The 13,845-nt window shown below is 35.1% G+C and overlaps 1 protein-coding gene across 1 annotated transcript; it reads left to right on the top strand.

The window, feature by feature from the left end:
• Positions 1-1,193: 1,193 nt before the first annotated feature.
• LOC107463919 (uncharacterized) lies at positions 1,194-2,513 on the top strand. The gene has a single exon (XM_016082798.1). It carries the CDS (start codon positions 1,194-1,196, stop codon positions 2,511-2,513), a length of 1,320 nt encoding a protein of 439 aa, XP_015938284.1.
• The last annotated feature ends 11,332 nt before the right edge of the window (positions 2,514-13,845 follow it).

Genomic DNA, 13,845 nt, shown 5'->3' on the forward strand with positions numbered 1-13,845 from the left:
TTTTAAAAGTAAAAAAAAAAACTAAAAATAGAATCATGTTGAACCAAAAATACCCTTGTGTTATTTTTACTTCAATTCCACCTGATTAGGCCACTTGCCATGTGAACAGCAAACCTAAACTAGAAACGCCAATCACATTCATGAATCTGATGCCATAATCCAAATAGCCAAACAACAATATTAATTCACCCTATATAGTACCCCATCCTCAGATCTTTTCACAATTGTCTATTCTCTCACACTATTCTAGCACCTCATCTATATCCCTCTCTGTATGTACTTGTGGACGCTGTTTTTGTAACTATCACACATTCAAAAAGCACGAGTTATATGATTCCTTTTCTCTATCCCAAATTATCTGTTACACTTTTACTTAAAAAAATGAAGACATGAAATTCCTTCTCAAATTCAAGTTAAAACAAATATATTCACATTTGATTAATCATATAAAAAACAAAATAAAAAAATTAAAAAAATTAAAAAAACAAGAACAGAAGAAACGAAGTCTGAAGAACACAAGGCCAGAACCAAAAGTGAATATTTGAAGACACTGCTAGAAAGTAACAACCCAGAACTTACCCGCGACGTGATTGAGCAGCGACGGTCAGTAAGCAGCGACGGTCAGTAAGCAGCGACGGTGAGTGAGCAGCTACGGTCAGCGACGGTGAGTGAGCATCGAAGGTGAGTGAGCAGCGACGGTGAGTGCCCGCGTGCCTGCGACGGTGACTGGCCCACGACAATGAGATACAGTGAGGAAGAGAAGAGTGGCGGCGGCTGGGGGAGCTGACAATGGTTAGTGGGGCGTTGCCTCAGGGCTAATGTTGGCGGCGGCTGTTCTCCCCTAGGTTAAGCAAACTAGGGATTTAGTTTACTATGTGAGAGTGATGAGACATATGGGTGAGAGGGTCCGGTGTGGGGTTTCTATTTTTTTTTAGAGAACCGGTTTTTTGATAAACCTAACCGGTTCAAATGGTTCACCTGATTATCTTATATTATTAGTGTATAATATACTCATTTTAAATTTATTTTTGTGATAACACTGTTTGGAAAAATTTTGCTGAATTTCATAAATTTTTTGGAAATTATTTTATATTTACTAACTATTTTGCCTCTTCTTGATATACATTCCAGACTATTTTTTTTGGTATCATTGACCTATAAACATAAGGTGCGTAATTATTTATGTGTTCACAATGCCACCTGGAGGTGAGGAGACCACAACCGGGGATCCTGTAGAAGACGATGATCTGGAGTTGCCGTACTTGTACGATGGTCGAAGTCGTGAGGCACAGGATTTTCACGATCTTCTTGCTGATGGAGCGGAGGAATTATACCCCGGCTGCTTGAAATACTCAAAGTTGTCTTTTCTGGTGAAACTTTATCACATTAAGTGTATGTGCGGGGTGAGTGACAAGGCTATGGCGATGATCTTGGACTTATTGCGGGATGCATTCGAGCAAGCCAAACTCCCATCAACTTTCTATGAAGCGAAGAAAACTATACGAAAGTTGGGGATTGAATATAAAAAGGTTGATGCATGCCCGAACGATTGCATGTTGTATCGGGGTGATGATGAAGACGCGACCAAATGCAAGCAGTGTGGGACTTCACGATGGAAGCAAAAAATACGAAAGGGTTCCGTTACGAAACTCAAAATACCAGTCAGGAAGAACGGAAAGCCTCTCCCAGCAAAAACTCTCCGTTACTTTCCACTTATACCACGACTGCAACGGTTATTCATGTGTAGCAAGACTTCAACTGACATGGTATGGCATAAAGAGTCTGACAATAATGATGGGTACTTGAGGCATCCAAGGGACGCTGAAGCATGGAAAGAATTTGATGCAAAGTATCAATGTTTTTCCAACGATCCGCGAAATGTTCGTTTAGCTTTAGCTAGTGACGGATTTAATCCTTTTGGCAATATGAGTACGAAGTATTCCATTTGGCCAGTGATCCTTATTCCGTACAATCTTCCTCCTTGGCTTTGCATGAAACAAACATCTTTTATCCTATCTATGATTATTCCTGGTCCTAAAATGCCGGGTAATGACATAGATGTATATTTGGAGCCCTTGGTGGATGAGTTGAAGCAATTGTGGGATGGTGTTAAAACTTATGATGCTAATAAAAGGACCACTTTCAATATGCGTGCGGCGCTAATGTGGACTATTAGTGATTTTCCGGGGTTGGAAAATTTATCGGGATGGAACACGTACAGTGGGTTAGCATGTCCGAACTGTAATGTGGACGCTAAGCCTCAGCGGCTAACATTCAGTCGAAAATGGTGTTACATGGGACATCGCCGCTTCTTGCCTCAGAGCCATAAGTATAGACTAGACCGTAGTCGATTTGACGGACAAGCTGAAAGCAGGAATCCACCGAAGAAGTATTCTGGAATAGATATCTTACAACAGCAGTGTAACATGCAAGTAACGTTTGGGAAGAACTCAACTCTGACAGCCAAAAGAAGACGCATTAGTGAAGATGCAGATCAAGATGACTCGTACTAGAAAAAGAGGAGTGTGTTCTTTGAACTCCCGTACTGGAAGGATCACATGTTGCGTCATAACCTTGACGTGATGCATATAGAGAAAAACATTTGTGACAATGTGGTCTTCACTATTTTAAACGATAGCGTCAAATCAAAAGATAATCTTAAAGCTCGCAAAGATTTACAAAGCATGGGTATAAGGCCTGAACTGTGGCCGGACGAAGGTGGTAAATATCCTTCAGCAATCTTCACAATGTCAAATCCACAGAAGGATGTATTTCTGAAGACTCTACAGAACGTGATCTTTCCAGATGGTTACTCGAGCAATATTGCTCGTTGTGTTGACATCCGGCAGCGCAAGTTGTATGGGTTGAAGAGTCATGACTGCCACATTCTAATAGAACAATTACTTCCAATTTTGGTGAAGAATGCATTGCCAAGTCCAGTATCGAATGTGATTGCGAATCTGTCCTCATTTTTCCGAGAACTCTGTGGAAAAGCTATAAATCCTATGCAGCTTGGTGCCCTTCAGAATCATGTTGTGCAAACTCTGTGTCAGATGGAAATGATATTTCCTCCATCCTTCTTCACTGTCATGGTTCACCTTACGGTGCACCTTGTTGATGAACTAAAACTTGGTGGCCCGGTACAGTATCGGTGGATGTATCCAATAGAAAGGTTAGCGTGCTAATCAACTCATTTAAGAATCTTTTTTCCAATTTTCTTACGTATCTACTAAACGTTATGTCGTATTCATGTAAAAGGTACTTGGGACGATTGAAGCAATACGTGCGTAACAGGGCACAAACTGAAGGCTCAATTGCGGAGGGCTATTTATCCGAGGAGATTTTGACATTCTGCTCCAGATATTTGGATAATACTGAGACTAGAATCAACCGTCCAGCGCGAGTTGACGATCGACCTGTTGAGATAACAAACAATGCAGGATGTACTATGTTCCCTGAAATTGGAAAAGCTTCGGGGGCTGTATCACATTTTGCACTAACCCCAATGGAAATAGATCAGGCACATCGTCATGTGCTAGTCAACTGCGAGGCCGTCGCTCCATTTATTGAGTAAGTATGCACATGTAATCATTAAGCACGATTATAACCAATTTCAAACACTCGGTCGTTGGACTAATTTCTTGTTATGTCATAAAGTAAATTTAGGTCAGAAACCAAGCGAAAGTTACGGGATCAAACGAGGTCGCACTCTAAGATAGACCGTGTTGTGCATACAGAATTTTCTCGGCGGTTCAAGCGTGAGGTTCGTAGAAATTTAACCTGACCAACTTATTCGTTTTCTAGAATTATAAATTGTAAATTCAAATTTTTTATGGTGCAAGGTTCCAATGGACAGTACTGTACATTCGAAAGAAATGAAAATGCTGGCATGTGGTCCCATGCTTCAGGCAAGACGGTTTGGGGCATACAACGTCAATGGATACAAGTTTAGAACTATCACAAAGGAAGACGGGCTGAAAACACAAAATAGTGGAGTTTATGTCTCATCAAATACAAGAAGTTATGCTAGCATGCGTGACAACAGAGTGGCTGTTGGTATTGTTCCATATTATGGAAAAATTGTGGACATAATCGAACTAAACTACAGCTGTCATTTCACAGTGGTTTTGTTCAAATGTATTTGGGCTGATACAACTACGAGCAGAGGAATCAAAGAAGACCATCTGGGCCTTACCAGCGTTAGTTTCGCTCGTCCAATTCACACCGGTGATCGAGAAGAGGATGAACCGTACATATTGGCATCAGAAGCTCAGCTCGTGTACTATGTACATGATGAAGTAGAACAAGAATGGAGTGTATTGGTTCATGTAAAACCATGAGACTTGTATGACATGGGAGGAGAAAATGAGGATGTTGAAGCGACTTTTTCTCCTCAGCGCGGGTTGAACATGTCAGCAGCAGGTGACATCAGTGATTTACAGTTGAGAATGATGATATAGAAGACCCAGTAGCAGATGTTTCTGATAACATAGATTATGTGCCATAGTGAAAATATGACAAAACATGTGCAGCATTTTTAGAGTATCTGTGTGTTTTTGATAAGATTAACAGTGTTTATGATGTACGCAATTTGCTGGTTACAATACTATATGTGTTTTTTTATTTGAATGAAGTTTTCATTACAAGTTGATTTTCATGAATGCCACCTGTGTCTCATTTTTTCCAATGATTTTTGCTTTCAAAATTTAGTTGTCAAGACTTTGTTGTTCTCATCATCATTGTTTTTGTTCTTAATCTCCAATAAAGAAAATTATGACATCGAGTAAATTATCTTGAATTACAATGTTATTATCATTGACAAATATAGTTAATATTAAATGGTGTTGTAACAGGAGAAATGAAAACGGAAGATTTCTCATCATGCTGTGCAAGCACAACATTTGCTAACAAAATGGCATTGGCCTCTCCATTCTCTTCATTGGAACATGCAATTACGGTTGCCAGAGACATATGGTCACGTAAGTTGAATGTTAGGTCTTGGGTGGAGGCTTTATCGGGTCGATCTTGTTCTAATGAATATTTGGAAATGGCGAATGAAGCTACTGTGCAGGTATGTTCATTAGCTGTAATATTAAACACTTGAGTTAAACATTATTTGAAAAATAAAACTTTTAACTTGCTATATGCTTATGACATTTATCCAGTGATAGTTGTTTCGTTCATGCCAAAATTTGTAGGAACTTCATGAATGGGGATCAAGGTACGAGGAGAAATTTGGATATGTTTTTGTGACATTTGTAGCTGGTAGGACATCTGAAGACATACTTGCTGAATTAAAGGTATTTCAATAAATTTCTAGCACAGAAAGTGAATTACAGAGACACAATGTGCTTTACAAAATAGACCATCTACTATACATTTTATTATGGTGCAGATGCGCTTTAATAACTCGCATGGTGTTGAGTTGGAGATTGCTTCAAAAGAGGAATTGAAGTATATAGAATGTGCTATTAGAGAGCTTCTTTCCAAGAAATCTGTCCAAACTACTGACGAAGGAGAGGGTAATAATTAATTTTGTATTTGTTAATTTTGAAAGTCCTCTTTCCATAATTCCAAAAAATTTTTTCCTTAATAACTAGAATGACTAGGAAGTATTCATTATCTTTTAAGTAGATTAATATGTTGTTGGTTGCATGTTCATATATTCAGTGTCACCTGAATATTCAGGCGAAGTAGTTGCTGACACTCTAGATGGAGCAGATACTGATTCAGAAGATGATTTAGATGCTATCTCCTCCGGTGGAAATGACATCTCCAGGGATGTTGAGCTTAATAGGGTTCCAGAAGAAGACAATGAAACTTTAAACATCCAACACAGAGAAGATGTCGTACATGCTGGAAAAAGGGGTTTCGATCTCAACAAGCTGCCATGGTTTGGAGATGAGTTATCGGATCCGGTATCACGTTCGTGCAGCGCTTTTTTGACAGAGTATTTTTGGCCAGGTCAATACGATGTTGATGGAAAAATTTGACTCAAAACTTGTTTGTCTACTTTAGTAACTCTGGTTTTTATGCTCTATTGAACTTTGTTTTGAGTTAGTGAATTCAGATGTTTATTTGATTTTTATGGTACCAGTTATGGTTAAATACAAACTCAGAATGGCTGATACTACAAGAGCCAACATGACTCGTAAATTCGGTTTTAGTTATCCATGTATAGCTTTGTTTTTAAGTAATGAATTTTTTTTATTTAACACAAAATCGAAAATTTATTTAATGCATTAATTAAGTTGCAGTATTTGAACCTTATTTTTCTATTAAAAAAATATCGAGGATTAGAACAATTATAAGAAGGCAATAATGTTTATACAAAAAAAAATTCAACTTAAAAAAATCTTGCAGCGGTTCGGAAAAACCGCTGCAAAACGAAGATCAACGTTTTCAAAGACTGGACATTTAGCAGAGGTTACAGAAAAACCGCTGCAAAATGACATTATTTAGCAGCGTCCCCTCAAACCGTTATAAAATCCGCTACAAAACGGTACATTTCGCAGCGGTTACCGAAAAAACGCTGCAAAATATGATCATTTGGTAGCGTCTCAAAAAATCGCTACAAGAACTGCTGGCATATTGTATTTAGCAGCGGTTTAATAAAACCGCTACTAAATAACCGCTGCTATCTGCCGGTTTTCTTGTAGTGGCATGACAAAAGTTTGACATATTTTTATTTTATTGACAAATAATGATCATCAATCTTATTTTTCTGTCATCATATTATTTTTCCTAAAAATAAATATGAATACACTAAGATCATATTTCATTATTATAAAGGATTTGTTAAAGTATTTTTTAAATATACATGCTAAAAAATTTTAAAAACCGAAAGGATAAGACTTGTTTTTGCTGTTGTAAAATTAGTAATTTATAGTGTTGGTCTCTATAATTCTTTTTTGTTTGTGTTTTTAGTCGTAAGTATTATTAGGGGCCGTTTTTCAAATTGATATATACAAGAGTTATGATGATTTTGACTAAAACTACACCAAGATTTTATACAAACCAAAACCATAAACTGCAGATTTTACTTTGATTTTGTCTCTTTTCCGTCTGTATACAATAGTTAATGAAATCCCAAAAAGTCTGTACTAAGCTTTAACGTTTAGTTGATACTTTTCAAATAAAAGTTCAAAGAATTCTAACTTACTTTTGTCTCAATATATATTTACATCATGATTGGACTTATTATTTCAACAAGATTTTAGAATGTGTATTATTATTTAGACAAATAATAAGTTAATAGTTATAGTGACATGTATTCATTAGGATTTCATTTTAAAATTATTTTAATTTGTCAATTTCAAAACTATTTTTATTTGGAAAAGTATTAGTAACCAAGTGATTATCTGTCAATTTTTAACTACAATAATTAATTATTTTCTTTTTAAAATTCAAATTTGAATATTCAACCGTATTAAACACATTCCAATTCAAATAATAAAGATTAGGTATATTGTTTTATTTTTATTTTTATAATCTCTTGGATGTATATTGTAATAAAATTATCTTGTTGAAATCGTAAAGTATATTTGAAGTTGCTTTTATTGTTTAACAATATATTGTCATAATTAGTAATAATTCATACATGTTGCTATTATGTCCATCTTACTTGTTATCTATGTATGTCATGATGTAATTTCTCTATTTCTTGAACTTGTTTTGTAATAAAATGCCCCATAAACTATTCAATCTTATTACATTTAATAGTGAAATTTTAAACGTTTTGTTTATAAAAGCGTTAATTTTATAACTAAATAATTTATTCTAATTTCTAAAAAGTTAAATTATAAAATAAAAATAAACAAATAATATTTTTTAAATTATTCAATAATTGCTAAAAAATATAAAGAAGTTTTTGGACAAAGTTATATAAGAAACTCACAATAAAAAAAAATAAACATAATTTAAAAAAAAAATGCTTTAGTCTAATCCATATCAGCTTGAAGGATTTTTTTTTTTTATTCCTTCGGAGTTGTTTGCGAATTAAAGTTTTAAGGGAAAAAAAAGTAGAAATAAAATATTATTTTATAATTCAATATACTTTTCAATATTTTTATGGAATCTTTACAACTTTACATATATATTCTTTTTTTTTTCGTAAACAAAATTGATGTATGTATATATTAGGTAAGATTTTTAATTATTTATTATCCTTTAAAATGTGGGATATCTCTCTATTTTAAACGCGTCTTGACGAGTAAATATATTGAGTTTTATCATTATCTATCTGATCTACTATTAGAAATAAAATTTCGAGACTTTGTACTAAAATAGACAATCAAATAAATAAAAGAACGTTTATTCACGTAATAATAAGCTAAACTAAGTGATCGATAAGCACATATTATAATAATACACTGATAACAATTTTCATAATTTCTAAAACATGGGGTATTGTAAAGTCAACAATCACCTTATTTTCTTTGACTAATAATTAGTAGGTGACCTTATTTTTTTGTAAAGTCAACAATCACCTTATTAGGGACTTTGAAATAATTAACATATGCAACGTCAAAAATTGTTCTATATTCATAAGATCAGTGCCAAATTGAGTTACGATCTTTATTTTGTGCTTTTTTTATATTATATCTTTTATTTTTTTATATAAAAATAATTTTGATAAAAATATAATAAATATGTAATATTTTCGAAGAAGGAAGCCAGGAAGGTGTATGTAGTCTTTAATATGAAAAATATAAATATTTTTTTACTCCTAAATTATTGTAGCTATCAATTTTTTATGAATGGAAATCTTTTTTAGTTTTATGATGAACTATAATATGAGAAAATGAGGTTGTTTTTTTTTTTCGGTCAGGATCCAGGCTAACAGAAGCCCAGACCACAGAAAATTAGATCTCCCAACCCTATGACCCGACTCGGCACTGGATGCATTCTCCTTCACCGAATCTGCAACCGCTACTCCTTTACCGGTGCCTTATCCTGTTCCTGAAGACTATCTTTTCACCGTTCTTCCCGCCATCCCCTGTATCGGAGCTTTCGTCAAGGTTTTTACCAGCAGTATTGCTGCTCTGTCCTGCGCTCCCCCTCGATCTCGCGTTGCTTGAAATGTCCAGCCAGAAACGTCGAAGACAATAAAAAGAAAATAAACATAATTTCAAACAAAAACGCTTTAGTCTAATCCATATCAGCTTGAAGGGTTTTTTTCTTTTTATTCCTTCGGAGGTGTTTGCGAATTAGAGTTTAAAAAAAAAAAAGTAGAAATAAAATATTGTTTTGTAATCCAATATACTTTTCAACATTTTTATAGAATCTTTACAACTTTACATATATACTCCTTTTCTTCATAAACAAAATTGATGTACGCATATATTAGGTATGATTTTTAATTATTTATTATCCTTTAAAGTGTGGGATATCTCTCTATTTTAAACGCGTTTTGATGAGTAAATATATATTTTGTCATTATCGATCCCTGCTATTAGGAATAAAATTCCAAGACTTTGTACCAAAACAGACAATCAAGTAAATAAAAAAACGTTTATTTCACATAATAATAAGCTAAGCTAAATAGGGGTGGAATTTAGTTAAGACAAGGGGGCCATGATCCCCCAAACTTTGGTAAAAAAATTAGTAATACTTTTTCAAAAAATAAAAAAATTAGTTCAATTGGCTCAAATATTTTGTTATGACTTAAGATGCCAAAGTTCAGTCTTCATCTCTTACTTTTATTATACAGTAGTTTTTAGTTTTAAATATTCAAAACATGTTAGATTTGGACTGAGTGTATTCGCATTTCGCAACTCTATATTGATATTAATGTATTCGTATAAATTAATAAAAAAAATTCAATAAATATTATAAATTTTAATATTTGTCATTCTAACTTTTTTTTACGTATTTTACAGGATATATATTCAAATTTTCATAAAAAATAATTATGAAAAATTAAAGAATTAATGTATTTTTTAAGAGGAAGGCTAATATTTAAGAAGGAGAACATATAACTTTGACAATATCAACACTGTAGATAGTTCTTCTACTTTAATGAATCATAAAAAAGTGAGATACAACCTCCAAAAATTCAAAGAGTTACATTTGATGAGTTTGACCTTAATTCTTTGGAACGAGATCCTAGAAAATGGCTTTAAATTTGACAATATCACCCAAATTAAAGAGATGAAGTTAGACGAACTTATTTTAAATGGGATCTATATCAAAAATATTTTGACAATTATTTTTTATTTGACCCCCAAACATTTTATTTCAAGCTCCGCCACTGGATAACCACATATTACAATAATACACTGATGACAATTTCCATAATTTCTAAAACATGCGTATTGTAAAGTCAACAATCACCTTATTTTCTTTGACTAATAATTAGTTGGTGACCATATTTCCACGTTTGAAACTTTGAATTGATCATTAGGGACTTTGAAATAATTAACATATGCAACGTCAAAAATTGTTCTATATTCATAAGATCCCTGCCAAATTGAGTTACATATTTATTTTGTGCTTTTTTTTATATTATATCTTTTATTTTTTAATATAAAAATAATTTTGATAAAAATATAATAAATATGTAATATTTTCGAAGAAGGAAGCCAGGAAGGTGTATGTAGTCTTTAATATGAAAAATATAAATATTTTTTGACTCCTAAATTATTGTAGCTATCAATTTTTTATGAATGGAAATATTTTTTAGTTTTATGATGAACTATAATATTGAGAAAATGAGGTTGCTTTTTTTTCGGTCAGGGTCTAGGCTAACAGAAGCCCAGACCACAAAAAATTAGATCCCCCAACCCTATGACCCGACCTGGCACTGGATGCATTCTCCTTCACCGAATCTGCAGCCGCTGCTCCTTTACCGGTGCTTTATCCCGTTCCTGAAGACTATCTTCTCACCATTCTTCCCGCCATCCCCTGTATCGGAGCTTTCGCCAGGGTTTTCACCAGCAGCACTGCTGCTCTGTCCTGCGCTCCCCCTCGATCTCGCGTTGCTTGAAATGCCCAGCCAGAAACGTCGAAGACAGGACGACGCGCGCCTTCACTTCAGACTTCGGTAGATGTCGTCCTTTCCGGGTAAGTTGCCGCCGCCCAAGTCAGAGTTGGTTTCCTACTTGTGTTGTCCTGATGGCTGGTGCGTTGTAGCTCCGTTGTGGCCGTCACTCTTCTTCCGCTCTACTTAGCGACACAAGGGGAGGCGTAGCAGGATCTCCATCCTATCCGGCCGTTTAAAGCACCTCCATCCAGCAGTAAGAATCGTATCTTCAATTATGGCGCCTTCATCGCACCAAGATAGCAAGCCGAAAATTCCGCGGCTTATTTCTTTTCTTTTCTTTTCTGGAGAATCCCACGGTTCTAATCCATCTTCTATCGCAAGTCTGATTCTTGCTACTTACAAGGATGCCATGATGCAAGATTGGTTCAGAGTCTTTGGGTATCTTGGGCTAACACTTCAGGTGTCATCTTACTGCCCTCTCACTATCCACAAAACTTGAAAATTGTGTTGAAAATGTTGCTGCTCGGGCATGGTCTGTTTGAAAATACTCTGTGTTTCTCTTCTTGCAATCCCTTTAATTTCCACTGGTTGGTCCCAGGTCCAATTTCGATTTAGTCTACCATTTATCGCAAGACTTGCCACTTCGTGTGCTAGTTGATTGCTCTCCCTAAGTGTCCACGTAAAACCGCTATTTGATGTAACCTCCACCAGGACATAGATATCCCTTAGAATCGGATCAATCTCATCGATAGTTTCTTTCGCTTTCACTGGTTGGATGAGAGGTAAACTATCCGATTCAAATAGGATATTTTTCAATTGTAAGTTTTTTGCTAGAATAAGAGCACTCCTTAATGCCATTGATTCCACTGATAAACTTGATATTGCTTTGACTATTTTAGCTGATCATGCTACCACTTTTCCTTCATTATCTCTGATTACAACAGCTATTGCACCCTCTCCGGATTCCTTCCCGAAAGCTCCATCAACATTCGCTTTGAGCCTGTCTCCTATTGGCGGCCTCCAAGTAACCCTTCTTCTATACAGATTTCTATTTTCAATACTATTTCTTTTGTCTGTGATTGGCTGCTTCTATTCATCTATTTTATTTGCCTCTAAAAATTCCGTTTCCGAATTTCTTGCCCTTGTGATCGTTGTCATTGGTTCTGTGTTGCTATTCCAAAAAATTGCATAGTTTCTAGATTTCCATATTTTCCAGCTTAGGTATCCCAATTTTCTTATCATAGTTTCTTTCGATTCTTTGCCTTCCCTGTTGATTTGCCTCATGTTTTCTAATAGCCATACTCCATATGAAGTAACATTTTCTGGTGTTGGGATGCATTGACTTTGAGCTCTAAACCACATAGCTCTCGTCCAGGGACATAGTAATAGTGCATGCTCCGTTGTTTCTACTTCAGTTCTACATATTTGACATATAGGACTTCTTATGATTCTCTTCTTGTATATGTTATAATTTACTGGAATTATATCACGTGTAGCCCTCCAAGCAAACATTTTGATTTTTTTTTGGGACTCGCATTCCCCAGATTCCGCTCCAAAGTTCCTTCAAATATGTACTTGATGACGCTAAACATGTTTCATGTTCTCTTTTCTCCATCTTAGTCGCATAATAGCCTGTCTTCACTGTGTATGTTTCGTCATATCTGTAAGGCCATATTATCCGATCTTCTTTATTAATAAAGCTTATAGGTGTTTTCATAATCATATCTCCTATGTTCTGTGGAAAAACTTGTCTGATTTTGTTTTGATTCCATCCTCCACCTTTGTAAAATCCGGTCTAATCGTAATTAATTAAATAATAAATTAAATAGGAGCAAATATGGTTAGAAGATTTGGCAACGAGAATATGATCATTTAAATATGATATTTAGATTCAGTGAATTTTTCTGAGACGGAAAACATAGTTTTCTGCGTAAAAACGCGCACTGAAATTTTAACCGGAAGTACCAGCTGAGATCTGTCTGGTACTGCAGCTGAGAAAATTGATTATAGGTAAATAAGGTTAAGAAATGGGGAATTATAATTAGGAAAGGTAGAAATATTTAAAGTGTGATTTAGAGCGCTAATCTTAAAAGTTTTGGCCCAAAATTAGACCAACGGACAAAAATATGTGAATCGGGTCTAAGTGGGCCCAAGACCCGACATATATAAACATTAGTTATGAGCATTTCAGCTCATTTGCCCTAAAGAATGGGGTTTTGGGCGCAGCTATTGAGAAGAGAGAAGAGAGGAGAAAACCAAATCCAAGCTCCAACTTCAAATCACCATAACTTTCTCTCTGAAACTCCAATTGACGAGACGTTTGAGGCCACGCGTCGCTCTTTTCATCCTCTACAATTATATCTAAGTTTTGTGGTAAGTATCCCATTCATCTCTGTCCAGTTTTCGAGTTTCCCCACTGCTATGCATTTTTAGGGTGGTTAGTGTTAAAATCTTGTAATTTTGGTTGTTTAGGGATACTCTAACATGGATTCTAAGTGGGTTCTGTCCCTATGTCATATGGGCTGAGGTAAGATGTGCTCAAACCCTTGTGATTTATCAATTTCATGAACCCTAGGTTAATGTATATATGTGAAATTGGTTATGTTAGTGTATTTGGTGATGTTGGTGCACAATTGGGAGATTGGTGTTGCTTGAGGAGCTTTGGTGAGGCTTGGAGCTAAAGTTGGTAGAGAATTCCAATTAAGAAGCTCAATTGGTTTGGCTACAAGAGGTACGGTTTAAGTTTTATTTAAGTACCGTGTGATGTGATGAGAATTCCTAGACTAGATGCCTCTAAGATTAAGTTTGGATTGTGTAAATGGTTGGTGCTAATATGCATAGTTGATATGTAATGTGAATTA

Source organism: Arachis duranensis, chromosome 9 (genome assembly GCF_000817695.3).
Source record: "Arachis duranensis cultivar V14167 chromosome 9, aradu.V14167.gnm2.J7QH, whole genome shotgun sequence".
NCBI lineage: Eukaryota > Viridiplantae > Streptophyta > Magnoliopsida > Fabales > Fabaceae > Arachis > Arachis duranensis.

Bases quoted from the DNA above. Each gene is read 5' to 3' on its own strand.
- LOC107463919 (XM_016082798.1), top strand. From the start codon at position 1,194: ATGCCACCTGGAGGTGAGGAGACCACAACCGGGGATCCTGTAGAAGAC.